The sequence below is a fragment of the Notamacropus eugenii genome, chromosome 3, assembly GCF_028372415.1.
Source record: "Notamacropus eugenii isolate mMacEug1 chromosome 3, mMacEug1.pri_v2, whole genome shotgun sequence".
Taxonomy (NCBI): Eukaryota; Metazoa; Chordata; class Mammalia; order Diprotodontia; family Macropodidae; genus Notamacropus; species Notamacropus eugenii.
The window spans coordinates 119,952,554-119,966,259 of NC_092874.1; the positions used below are offsets into that span (position 1 = coordinate 119,952,554).

General features: G+C 41.4%; 1 protein-coding gene across 1 annotated transcript in view; it reads right to left on the bottom strand.

The window, feature by feature from the left end:
* Positions 1–598: 598 nt before the first annotated feature.
* Positions 599–13,706, bottom strand: part of CPA2 (carboxypeptidase A2) — a 30,220-nt gene continuing 17,112 nt past the window's right edge. Inside the window, exons 7-11 of the mRNA XM_072650544.1 lie at positions 13,435–13,545; positions 10,926–11,016; positions 9,797–9,996; positions 7,887–7,971; positions 599–828 (exon numbers count right to left, since the gene is read on the bottom strand). Coding sequence (XP_072506645.1) covers positions 641–828; positions 7,887–7,971; positions 9,797–9,996; positions 10,926–11,016; positions 13,435–13,545 — 675 coding nt within the window. The 3' untranslated portion in view covers positions 599–640. The remainder of the gene's footprint in view (positions 829–7,886; positions 7,972–9,796; positions 9,997–10,925; positions 11,017–13,434; positions 13,546–13,706) is intronic.

A 13,706-nucleotide genomic window follows, 5' to 3' on the forward strand; every position in this document is an offset into this window, starting at 1 on the left:
CTATCCAGCTGTCCTGGCTTACTTGATGTTCCACACAAAACTCCTGTCTTGGCTTTCCCCCAAACCTAGGATGCATTTCCCTCTTTATACTTCCTCCCTCCTCTTGGAATCCCTGGTTTTCTGCAAAATGCAGTTCGAACATCACTTTCTTTCTACATGAAACCTTTCCTAATCCCCCTCCAGGAGCAAGGAATCTCTTTCCCAAAGCTATCTTATATTTATTTTGCATTAACTTGCATATATGATGTATATACTTCTATATGCACATTTTCCTCTCTCTATTTCACCTTTGTTTCTGCGTGCACAGAGTTCAGCAAAGCTCTGGACTTTACGTAATAAATGACCATTGACCAATATGTTTTCTCCCTAATCAAAAATGTAAGTACCCTGAGGGAAGGGATTGGTTTTTTTTAGGGGGGAGGGGTTGTTATATCCCCAGTGCCTGGCACATAGAAAGCATTTAATAAATTCTTGTTGAATGAATGAATAATTAAATGAATTCTAATATCATAAGACAGACCAAGGAAGTGAATGTTCACATAGATTAGGCTTTGAGGAGGAAAATGATCGCACCAAAATCTTGTTTTAAATGAGATTTTAATCATGTGGATTTGTTTCCCTGGCTTATAGTCCTAGAGTGCTAGTATGGATGGTCTCGGACGTGCTCCAGGATCTTCTTGAGGCCTTTCCACGTCTCTTCTGCCGTGGGAAGAATCTGACTCGCTGGCAGGAGGAAGCCATAGCGGCCAGTGTCTCTCAGTTCAAAGGCAAAGGAATATTTGATGCCATAGTCATAGGACCAGTCAATGCTCCCTCCACTGGCCTGGTCTGAAAGACAAAACAAGAACATATATCTGTGATGCCCTCTCCAGGCGCCTTGCCAGTCCAATCCAATAATTCGTTAAATATCTAGTATATACAAGGTTTGATAGCTAGGTGGTGTAGTGGATAGACTGCCAAGTCTGAAGTCAGAAGACTCATTTTCCTGAGTTCAAATCCAGCCTCACTCACTCACCAGCTGTGTGACCCTGGGCAAGTCACTTAACCCTGTTGGCCTCAGTTTCCTCATCCGCAAAATGAGATCAAGAAGGAAATGGCAAACCCCTCCAGTATCTTTGCCAAGAAAACCCCAAACAGGGTCACAAAAAGTCAGACACTACTGAAAAATAACTGAACTAAATGTGTAAGGCTGGGGTTATGTGGGAGGGGTACAAAGAGAGAACTCTAGGAGCTGGCCTTCTTCTGACAGCTATGTTGTATTAAATTCCATTGTTTATAATGACCAATCAGATCCCTTTTTCCCCCCTCCCATCCTTTTTTTTTCTTTCAGATAACTGAGTGGTATTGTCTATAATGAGATAGGAAAGGGCTATTAAAAGTAAGAAGGGCCTGATACTGTATATACCTATATGGAAGTGTTTTCCCATCACCTGCAGTGTCACTGGCCTGTTCTCAGGAGTCTCTGATTATTTGCACCTGGCTTTTCTCATAACCTTGAACAGCATTGTTTACCAACTTTTACACTTCTCTGAAGTCGAGCCAAGACACTGAACAAGGTATTTTTCTGTGGGTTCTAGAGATTACAAAGGGAAGAGAACATACAATGTCTAATTCAGTTTCAAAAAACTTGCATTGGACAGGGAGAGAGTGGACAGAGAGAGTGGACACAGTAAGCAAGTACTCTATACATGAATACAACTAACATGCATGTATCACCTCCATAAGCAATTTCAGTCTTAGAGTTATATGCATTCTTTCATTCATTCCACAAACCTGATTGTACAAGCACTTAGAGAAGCAAAAAAATAAAACACAGTCCTTTCCCTCAAGGAGTCTACAGTGTAATATGGCAAAGGGGTTATTATGATGATACTGATAACGTAGGTGACCAGGACAGCTGGAGTCAGAGTTAATGTGGGAAAGCTGCAACAGTGTACAAGCTGGGATTAGAGCAATAGAACACCTAGGGGTCAATCCTTGAAGGGGGCATAGAGAGGACAGGTGGAAGACAGCTGGGTGGGTGCTGGAAGATATTGTTCCAAGGCTATGATTAGGTAAATGGGTAAAGGTGTAAAAGAACAGAATTAAGTGCAGTGATGAGAGGTTGTATCAGGAAGGGGCAGGACTGCTGGATAGTTTTGTAAATTCCTTGCAGATCAGGTAATTAATTTGTTTGATATCTCTTGACCATCTATAGCATGGCCATCCCTAGTAAGCATACAACAAATACTTGAAATACTGATTTGTTTTTAACCTAAATCATTAAAATTACTTGTCTTTGGCCTCTCTGGGACTTTATTCCAGGACTTCATATTATAACTATTTCAGCTAAGGAATTCATTGGGTTCTAAAAATTTAGCCCCAGGAGGTGCCACCTCATACCCAGTCAAATTAACAAAGATAATAAAAAATTAACAAAGATAATAAAAGACAGAAATAATCAATATTGGAGATTCTGTAGGAAAACAGATGCACCATTAGATTTGATGGAACTGTAAATAGGTACAATCAGTCTAGAAAACAATTTGGAATCATGCTAGAAAGTGACCGAACTGTCCATACTATTATTGAACCAGTGATCCTACTATTAGTCATATACTCCTAATAAGGCCAAAGTGAAGAAGAAAGGTTCCACACAGATTAAAATATGAAGAACTACAGTTTTGGGGGTGTCAAGAAAGTAAGTTTGGGGATGGATCAGCAAACTGGAATATGTGAATGATTACGCAGTAACAAACAAATAATATGAAGAATTCAGAATAGCATGGGAAGGTTTGTATGAACTGATGCAGAGGAAAGAACCAGGAGAACTATACACAATAACTACAGTAATGTAAGCAAAGGTATCACTGATTCAAAGCTAAGAGGTTCCTCAGAAGCCATCTAGTCCAATCCCCTCATTTTTTAGATGAGAAAACTGAGATAGACACAGGATCTGTGATTTCAGTGGTACAGGGAGCTCCCTCTACCTACACAATTAAGACACGATTTCAGTGGTACAGGGAACTCCTTCTACCTATGCACTTCTATATGACTTATGATTTAAAAGGAATGTTTAGAGATTTACCTAGGGTCACATAGCCAGTAAATGTCAGAGGGGGGACTCAAACCCAGTTCTTGCCTTTGAGGCAGGCCCTTTAACCCCTTAATACCACCACTGCCTCCATGTAGGGAATGTCTGAACAGCAGCAACGTTAAAGGGAAGCTGGACTCAACTTCATTAAAGGGAAGCTGGTATCAAACTCAATACCCATTTGTGGTCCTAAAGTATGTTGGAAAAGACATTTCTTTCTTCTGATAGAGAGGTGGGAAATTCTAGGTACAGAAGGGAGCAGAGAGTGTTGCAGTGTCATTGTCAGTTTTCCTGAATTATTTCTCTTTGTTACCAGTAAGAGTCTTATATAAAGAAGGTGTGATATAATGGAGGTGTAAAAAAAAAGATTAATAAAATTTCAAAAAAGAAGAATCAAGACTCCATCAGAAAAGATTTAGAATATACCGAGGGGTCAGGAGAGCTGAATGACCACCTATCAAGGATATGGTAGACAAGGGATGTTGGTGACCTTGCACAGCCCTCCCTCACTCAAATCAAAGTCAGCTGCAAGTCATGGGGCCATCTTGATGTCATGGTCCTCTTCGAGAACCAAGGACAAACACACAACAAGACAAGGGATTCACTCATTGGATGGGAAGTAAGACCAGTTACTTTCTGAGGCTCCCTACTACTTGTAGGATAAAATAAAAAGTTCCTTAGCTTAACATTGAAATCCCTCCCTGGTCTGACTCCAATTCTCCAACCTACTCTTCTAGTCTTGTTGTTGAGGCATTTCAATCATGTCCAACTCTTCATGATGCCATTTGGGTTTTTCTGGCAAAGATACTGGAGTGGTTTGCCATTTTCTTCTCCAGTTCTTTTTATAGATGAGGAACTGAGGCAAACAGGGTTAAGTGACTTGACCAGAGTCACACAGCTAGTAAGTGTCTGAGGCCATATCTAAATTCAGATCCTGTTGACTCCAGCACTGGCACTTTATCCATTGCACCACCTAACTGCCCCACTTCTGGTCTTATACATTACTCTATTTCATATGCTCTGTGTTTCCAATCAAACTGGACAACCAGTTGTTCCCAACTTCATCACTATTTACCACCTCTAAAATCCTTCTCTTCCTTCAATGTCCAGCTCAAGAGCCACCTCCCTCATAAAGACTTCCTTGATTTCCCCAGCTAAAGCAATCATTCTTAGCTTTATTCCAAAACTTTGTACCTCTCCCGTGCCCTTAGTACATTCTATCTGTTATGATAACTATCTGTGTAAATGCTATCATTATTAGACTGTAAGAATCATTTGTTAGGGACTGTGCCCTTCCTCCTCCCCTGCCCTCCCCCCATCTTTATATCTCTAATGCCTAGCATGGTGGTTTGCAAGTAGAAGATAAATGTTGATTTGAATTACTTTTAAGGTGTCTTTTAATTGTGACTTAATGATTCTTTGAAAGTGCCCCCAGAAATTGTTCATTGACAAAGCACCTATTAGTTAAATGCCTGGTGCACTTACCAGTTGGGGACACAGCACCCAGGAATGTCTTACTAGCCACAGAAATATAACCACTTCTGGGGTGGAGTAGAACAGGTGTTCTACTCCTCTACAGGAGAGCTTCACAGCATCATTGGACAGGAAGTAAGGTACATGATTTCATTGAGACAAATATGCACAATGCTGTGATTGGTCAAGTTGAAATGAAACCAGGAAAACGGGATCAACTCTAGTTATGTAATGTAGTAAGAACGTGTCTGAGCCTCAAACTGATCAAGAAGGTGCTTAAGCTTCAGCTCACAGCAGTCCCTAGTGCCTGACTGGAATATTGCCACATTATTATTAACTGGAAATTTTTTAGCCTGTCATGGAGAAACTTTGACAAGTCAACCAGACTCTCAATGTAAGCAATGTAACTTATTTGTAAAAGAATGTAGAGCCAAAAATGAGAGAGCTGGCAACAGAAGCCGATCTAGTTGACTGCTTTCAACATCTACTACTACTGGATCGGCCAATCTAGTCATGTCACCCTGCTTGGCATCTCAGCCACTTATGTGCTATCCAAGTCCTATACACCCATGTCACTCCTCATAACTGATGGCTGTTACCCCTCAGTCACAACATTTAGGGCCCCAGAAGAGTAAATTGGGGTGTTTCCCCCCAGTACCCTTCACTGGATAGGAAGGTGGTAAAGGATGCTGGCAGTGACTGGTGACTATGTCTCTGCTTCCTTGGACTCTCACTCTGTGAACAGAATAATAAACATTATGATGAAACATGATGCTTATGACCTTTATGAACAAAATGATAAACATAACAGATGGTTAAAAAAAAGTTTGGAGAGAAACACAATCTTAGGTTCTTCAGTCAAGATGGCAGAGTAGAAGGACCTATAGAAGCTCTCAGCCCCCCATAGCCCATAAAATACCTGTAAAAAATGACTCTAAACAAATTCTAGAGCAACAGAAGCCACAAAACGACTGAGCAAAAGAGATTTCCAGTCCAAGGCAGCCTGGAAGGCCGACAGGAAAGGTCTATTGCACTGCACACAGAGCAGAGCATAGCCCAGCCTTGGCCAAATGGTGCAGCAGGGACAGGACCAGAGCAGACTTCAGGGTGCCAAAAGCAGCAGCTGCAGTTCCCAGATCCCCCAACCCACAAATACTAAAGACAGCTTCAAAGGTCAGTGAGAAAGCTCTTTCACCTGAGTGAGAAGGGAATGTGGTCTGGCCCCATCAGCAGCAGCCACTGCAGTGGCAGCATCCATTTTTGGAGCCCTCAGCTTAAAAACCCTGGGGGAACTGAGCAGCTGATCTGGGTCTCAGCCCTACGTGGTGGCCCTGGAGTGAGGAGGAGCTCTGGCTGGGATGATGGAGCTGGGGGAGGCTCTGAATAGGGAATTCTACTCGCAGATCCTGGGCAGAAAAGCTTGTGGTAGTTCCCAGATCAGAGCACAGGCCAGGAAAGGAGTAAACTCCTCTGCTTTGATTGCGCCACCTTGGAGGAACTGAGAACTTACAGGTCCCCAGAGTATACCCTCCTCTTGACAAAGGACTCAAAAGTCAAGTAATTGGCTGGGAAAATGCCCAAAAAAGGGAAAAAAAAATAAGACTATAGAAAGCTACTTTCTTGGTGAACAGGTATTTTCTTCCATCCTTTCAGATGAGGAAGAACAATGCATACCATCAGAGGAAGATATAAAAGTCAAGGCTTCTGCATCCAAAACCTCCAAAATAAATATGCAATGGTCTCAAGCCATGGAAGAGCTCAAAAAGGATTTTGAAAATCAAGTAAGAGAGGTGGAGGAAAAATTGGGAAGAGAAAGGAGAGTGATGCAAGAAAGTCATGAAAAGCGAGTCAATGGCTTGCTAAAGAGACCCAAAAAAATGCTGAAGAAAATAACACCTTTAAAAATAGGCTAACTCAATTGGTAAAAGAGGTCCAAAAAACCAATGAAGAGAAGAACGCTTTAAAAAAGCAAAATTAACCAAATGGAAAAGTAGGTTCAAAAGCTCACTGAAGAAAATAGTTCTTCAAAAATTAGAATGGAGCAGATGGAAGCTGCTTTATGAGAAACCAAGAAATTACAAAACCAAACCAAAAGAGAAACACAATCTTAGTGACCATGAGAAGAAAGGCCAATAGATTTACCCTTTTTCTTCTATTGGATGTGGTAACAGGATCAACTCTGATATTCCCCTGGAATAGTCTGTTTACTTGGACCAAAGGCAACAAGAAATACTTATTTCAGGAGAGTCACTGGATCTGTGAGCCTCCTATGAGCATCCCCAGTAGGATACCTGATTTCCTGCTCTGTCTGCAAAAAAGAGAATATACCTTGGGGGTTTTAAAGCAGAACTAGAGGGAGCCATAGAGATTCCCTAGTAAATATGGGAAATGCTGATGCCTTCCCCATCTTCAGATGAGTATAGAACTCTAGGAATACAAAGGACTTCCCTGAGTTTTTCTTGGTTTTGCTCCAAAGTTCCTTTATCTCCCACCTTCTCCACAATCAGTAAAGCCAAATGATTGACCTAGAACATAACCATTTGTCCATCTGAATAACCTTTTAAAGTGTCCCAAAGAATCTTTCCTCATGGACACAGGACCCAGACCATGAGCCTTAGCAGTTATCAGCTTCATTTTTCAGGAAAGAAAAAATTAATAAAACAACACAACCTGAGTTAGAATGCTGGTTGAATCACATTTGCACTAAGGAAAAGCTAGAGAGCAACAGGCCAAGATGTGACTGTTTTGTTCCCTCTAGTGGCAAGTAGGTGTCTGATGTCTTAAAATGAAAAGAGCCGCTTCTGAAAGCACTGTGTTCTCCAACACCGGATGTCTTCTAATGGAGGTTAGATAACTGTTTGTTGAGGATACAACGGAGAAGATTCACACTTCAGATTGGACAAGATTACATAGGTGTCCAATTTGACTGCTACAAAACTAGAGAGTGTTCCAGAAGCACATTAAAATTTAATTGGAAAATGTTTAACAAAATAAATAAAAATACAATACAACATAGACAGTGTTAATTTGCAGTTTTCTAAGTCAACATGCAGCCCACAGGGGTCCGTTTCTACTTGAGTTGGACAGCATTGGACAAATGACCTCTGTGATCACACCTACCCCTGAGATTCTCTGACAAGTGTGCCACAGAGCACATTCTCCCAAATTTCTGGGAATATCTTTGTCCAAGCCCCCATTCAGGTGTCCTCTCATGGTTGAGTTATAAATAGCAACACTGGGTTTCATAGGTTGAAGGAACAATCCCTTTTATGTTCAAAGACCAAGACCACAACATATATAGTGATGTATTTTCAAACCTCCAGGCCCATAAAATACTTACAGATGACAGAACAGATTGGTCCCACTTTGTGGTTGGTTCCATAAAGGGATGTCAGAGACTTGGCAGCTATTTGGGCCACTTCATTCTAAAGTGAGAGAAATAGGGAAAGAGTTCCTGAAGCTTCACAATTCTTGCTTGATAAGGTATCCATTGGTTTTCCCTTTCAGAGAATGGGGAATTCTGGTTAATTGAATTACCAGGGAGTAGAAGGGCTATTTTGGTTTTAACTCTTGCTATTGAAAATCTCTTTTAAAATATTGTTAGTTTAAATTTATCTGTTGAACCTCTCCTGTGCCCTAGATACATTCTCCCTGGTATCATTCATTTTTGTGAATGCCATCATTATTAAATTATAAATTCCATGAGGGCAAAACGGAGCCTTTTCTTCCACCCCCAGCTTTGTATTCTTATTGCCTAGTTAAGCCTAAGAGGACAGCTAGGTGGCAAAGTGTATAAAGCTCTGGACCTGGAGTCAGGAAGACTCATCTTCCAGAGTTCAAATCTGGCCTCACACTTACTAACTGTGTGACCCTGGACAAGTTACTTAATCCTGTTTACCTCAATTTCCTCATTTGTAAAATGAGCTGGTAAAGGATATGACAAACCACTCCAATGTCTTTGCCAAGAAAACCCCCAAATGGGGTCACAAAGATTCAGACATAACTGAAAAATGACTGAACAACAAGCCTAGTACAGTGAACATAATTAAATCTTTTTTTGTTGACTCGGGATTACTTTTACCAGTTCCCATTGTATAGAGAGATACATGAAGAAGGTATAAGAGATTAGGTTGAATGGGACCCCAGAACGTACCCTGCATGTTTTTGTGCATGTGTGTTTGCTTCATTTTTAAAATAAAGCATTATTTTGGCTTAATTACCTGTGGCTTTGCTTTTCCCTAGAAACTGCTGACAGCAAAAAATGTTAATTTAACGAAGGATTCTAAATGGCTGGTTCTAATTGTGGCTATGGTTTACATTTAAATAGCACAGTTTTCAAACTTCTTTATAGATTATCTTCCTTGGTTGTCACAATGACCTTATAAGACAAGTAGTGGAGATATTCTTATTCTCATTTTTTAGACAAGGAAACTGAATCACAGAGTCAAAGTCACACAACTAATAAATGGCAGAGCTGAGACTCAGTCCCAGATTTTAGTTGAGATTTTACTCAGCCTGTCTGTAAGAAGCACTGCAAGCTCTCAAGACTACACCATTGGCTGGATTCCAACAAGTGGGACAAACTGTAGGTCTCACATAGCATTATTTATTTCTTTTGTGCTCCAAAGTTGCTGGAAAGTAACCCCTCTGACAGTTAAAATAATTAGTGTGTCCTATTCTGTACCATATCCTCAAAGTAGAGATTTTTCAAAATGTGTTTGCCAAGTAGTATGAAATAAAACATTTTTGTTGTTGGGTTGCTTCAGTCGTGTCCAACTCTTTAGGGATTTTCTTGGCAAAGATATTGTAGTGGTTTGCCATTTCCATCTCCAGCTCATTTTATAAATGAGGAAACTGAAGAAAACAAGGGTTAAGTGACTTGTTCAGGGTCACACAGCTATAAAATATTTGAGACCAGATTTGAACTCAGGAAGACAAGCACCCCATCCGCTGTGCCAGCTAACTACCCCAAAATCAAAATATGTTCACGTGATTTTCTTTTTATGTTTAAGAAAGCTTGGTCTTTAATTTAAAAAGCACCCTTCAATATCATTATCTTAAGTCGAGGTTGTCACATTTCTAAGCACCACCTGATGTGTGAAAGAAGGAAAAAAAACCAGAGCCTTTCCAACTTGTACCTTCAGGTTGGAGAAGTGCGTGTTGTCATCTTATCTCAAACTTGAAAAGCAAATAATAGAAGCAAAGCAGCCAAGAAAATATTAACAATTCTAGGAAGAGCAAATGACTCACTAGCTCATCGAAGTCATCTGACCTGGTGCATTTATACCCATAGGGGTACATGAGCAGCTGGGAGTAGCTGTGGAGGGTGATGAAGGCTTTGATTTCTCCATGGCTCTTAATGAAGTCCACAATGGATTTCACTTCAACTTCTGAGTTGGCACTTGGTCCATGGTATGAGTCAGAGCATGGATTGTTACTGGCTCCAGGGCCTGTTGACAATTAAAATATATTCAAAAGAAAACTCAATTTCAAGGAGATAGAAGTCATTAAAGTTTTCCTCAGGGAACCCAATAATCACTTGTAAGAGGGCAGGGCCAAGGAACCACCTACAGGAAATTATCAAGAGGTAAGACTTTGACCACCTCTCATTCCTCTTTGGGAGGCAGCTAGGTGGTGTAGCAGATAGGATGTCTGTCTGTGACGCCTTCCCCAGGCTCCTTGCCAATCCAATCCAACAAGCATTCATTAAGCATCTAATACATGTAAGGCTAGGCACCAAGGTGGCACAGTGGATAGAGTGCCAGACTATGGAGTCAGGAAGATTCAGCTTCCTAAGTTCAAATCCGAGCCTCAGACACTTACTAGCTGTGTGACCCTGGGCAAGTCACTTGATCTTATTTGTCTCAATTTCCTCTTGCGTAAAATGAGTTGGAGAAGGTAATGGCAAAACATTCCATTATCTTTGCCAAGAAAACCTGAAATGGGGTCACGAAGAATTGGACATGACTGGAAAATGACTATTTCATGGGAGCTGAAGAGGACTACACTGGACCATAAAACTTAGGACTGAAAGGTTACTGTAGAGAGTATCCAAATGAATGGCACTCATTTTACACAAGAGGAAACTGAGACCCAGGATGGGCAAATAACTCTCCCAAAGTCACACAGGGATTAAGTGATAGAGACAGGATTCCAATTCAGGTTCTCTGTTTCCAAATCTAGGCTTGCCTATGAGAGAGACAAGACATAAAACGATGTGTCCCGTTCTTTGCCCAACAAAAATAGTTCACAGCACCTGAGTAGGGAGTTTACTCAGGACTTTTAAAAATTTATTTGTTTTTTTCGATAGGTTATTATAAAGAAAAGGGAAAAAAAAAACAAAACCAAAAAACTTGTTCTTTGGGACCAAATCTCCCACCTCCGAAGCCTGCATCCCAGTTTCGGTTTGGATCAGCACCAACACAGAGGCTTCCAGAAACTGTGGACCGCGTCTTCCGCCACATGCGATTCTATGAAACCCAATCAAGAAAACATAAGAAATGGCCCAGGCATACAAGAAGCCTCCCTTGGAATTTCCCCAATTTCTTCACTACTTGTGTACTAGGGATGGTCTTGAAGAGAGCACTTGTGGCTACAGAGAAACAAGTGTCTGATTGCAAAGATACTTGTCCCCATCATCTAGTCTTTCTCTTCTCTGTTGTCTGGCCTAGGTGACGGGTTAAACCTACATCTCTTTAAACAACCTACAGACAATAGGTCTGTAGTCTGGACAGTTTTGGTTTTTTGATCTTTCATGAAGGACACTTGTGTAGTGAAAACATGTTTCTCAGTATGATCTTTTCTTAAACTGGGTAATTTTCTAATGTCTCCTACATCTTATTTCACCATTTCAGGGCCTAACTTTGACATGTAATACAGTTTTAATTTTCTGTGGAAATTTACTAGACACTTTGCTAAAGCAATTTCCCAAGCTCAGGCTGTCCCTGACTACGTATTCTGGTAGGCTACCATCTTTGGTATAGGACCAGCAGTGCCAAAAGGGTCACGAAGCTGGAGTATTAGGTGGCATTTGGAGATAAAGCCTGTAGTGGCTCAAATGTCCAAGGGGAAATGTCCTATCCTTCCTTTAAGGTCAGGGAGAAACACTCCCCTACTCGCTTAAAGGCAAGGAGGGATACTTTGCTTTTATATAGCTGACCAAAGTGGGGAATATCCTAGAAAAAACCCAACCCTACAAAAACCATACTGAAACCCCTAACCAGTGTGTAATCACTGATAGTCCTTGGGCTGCCTGATGGTCTCCCACTCTTGGCTGAAGACCAGAGAGCTCCCTCCTGGTCCCTCAAAGATCATTTAACCTTTGAATGGAACTCCTGGAACTTGACCCACTTTCCACTCCCTGATCCCCAGTTAGGTTTAGATGCTGCTGCTCTGCCTGTCCCTGGAAGCACTGCTGCCTACCCATGACTGACTGCCAGTGTCGGTGACAATGTGCCACTAATAAAACCTCCTGTAGTGACTGTTGGAGACATCCCTTCTTGACAAAATCCAAATGAACCAGCTAGATGGGCAAGTCTAGCAGGGACCACAGATACCTCCCCTTCATTCATGAGCCACTGAGCAGAGTTACGACTAAGTGTCCTGATCACTACACCCCCATAGACAGGGATGGACAGGCAGCCTCAGTGCTATATCCCACCTTCTTAGGTGGAAGCAAGAGCAAGGCCACTTATGCATGTACCCAGTGGTAGAGACTCCTTACAACCCATCCTCTTAGCTCATAAACCTTTTATTCACTCAGCCAGGCAACCACACCAAATCCTAATGAGCATGGTGCTGTGATTCAGGATTCAAATGCAAAGAAAGGCTTGACTGGCGGACCTTGGCGTTCAAAGGGAAGGCCTCCCCCGTTCTGCTAGATCCATAAATTGCTGAGCAAGACTAGGACTGGGACCCTCAGCAATTGCCTATCCTGGTGAGCATGACACTGTTTAGGATGTGAAAGCAAGGACTGGGGGTCTCAACTTGATACCTTAGTGAAAGGAAACTCCTTTCCCCCTTAGATCTATAAGTATAACTAGGGACTCTGGCTGCTGTTACAAAAACCAGGATCTGAACCACATGCTCAGCTATGGCTCATCAATCTTTCCCTCTAGTGACCAGAGTAGGGTTCCTGCCTTCTGGTAATGAAAGTGGCTATACAAGTAGCATTGCTACCATCAAAACACCTTACCATGGTGATGTGTGATTTTTGGGAACCACTTTCAGATGGCTCTGGTGATGGTGGCATTAGAAAGCATCACATCTGCATATTTGAACAGAGCCATGATTCCACTGGTCTATGTACTCTCCTCACCCAATGCAAATCACATCCCCTCCTCCTCTTCTCATCTTGGACAGTTCACATCTTCCTTGGTGGATCTGTCCATTGCCTTCAACTTATGCCTTCAATATCTCAGGTGTTCCAACATGTCACCTAGTGCATTGACCTGTTATCTCTCATTCTTGTTACATGACTGGTGCAACTCCCTTTCTGATTTTACATATTAATAACCTCATTATATCACCTACCTAAGTTCAATCACAATTTATTTGTCAGGGAGTATAATTCTTCACTTTGCTGTCATTCCTACTACTGAATCATGGAGATGATTAGAAGTCCACTCAGCTGCCCACATGAAAACCACCCTCCCGGAGAGCAGTCAAAGAACTCTGTGGGACTGAGACTGCTCTTAACATCATTTTATACTGGAAAGACAAAATTCTAGGCCCTTCTACATGGCTGATCTCAGAATGAAGTGAGCTCAGTAGACTTAGGGAAAGCCCAAAACAGAAAGATCTACTTCATCCCCTTTTGTTTTTGAAGACCACACATGTTTTCCTACATCCTCTAGTTATCACTGAAGAGTCAAACAGGGGTTGCTTACTTTGGTGTAAGAGAAGACATATCCATCTGGGTTTGTAACAGGCAAGAGGAAGATATCCATTGTATCCAAAAGGGCTGTAATAGATGTGTCCTTTCCATAATCAGATGCAATCTAAAGGGAGGCAAAATGCTAACTGTAGGATCACTTTTCCAGGAAATTCAGAGATATAATATTCCAGTTATATTTATAAAAGTGTGAGCTACAGCTATCCTGGTATTATTGAGGGTTCTCAGGGTATTCTGTTGTCTGGTCTTATGTAGAATGTTTATCAT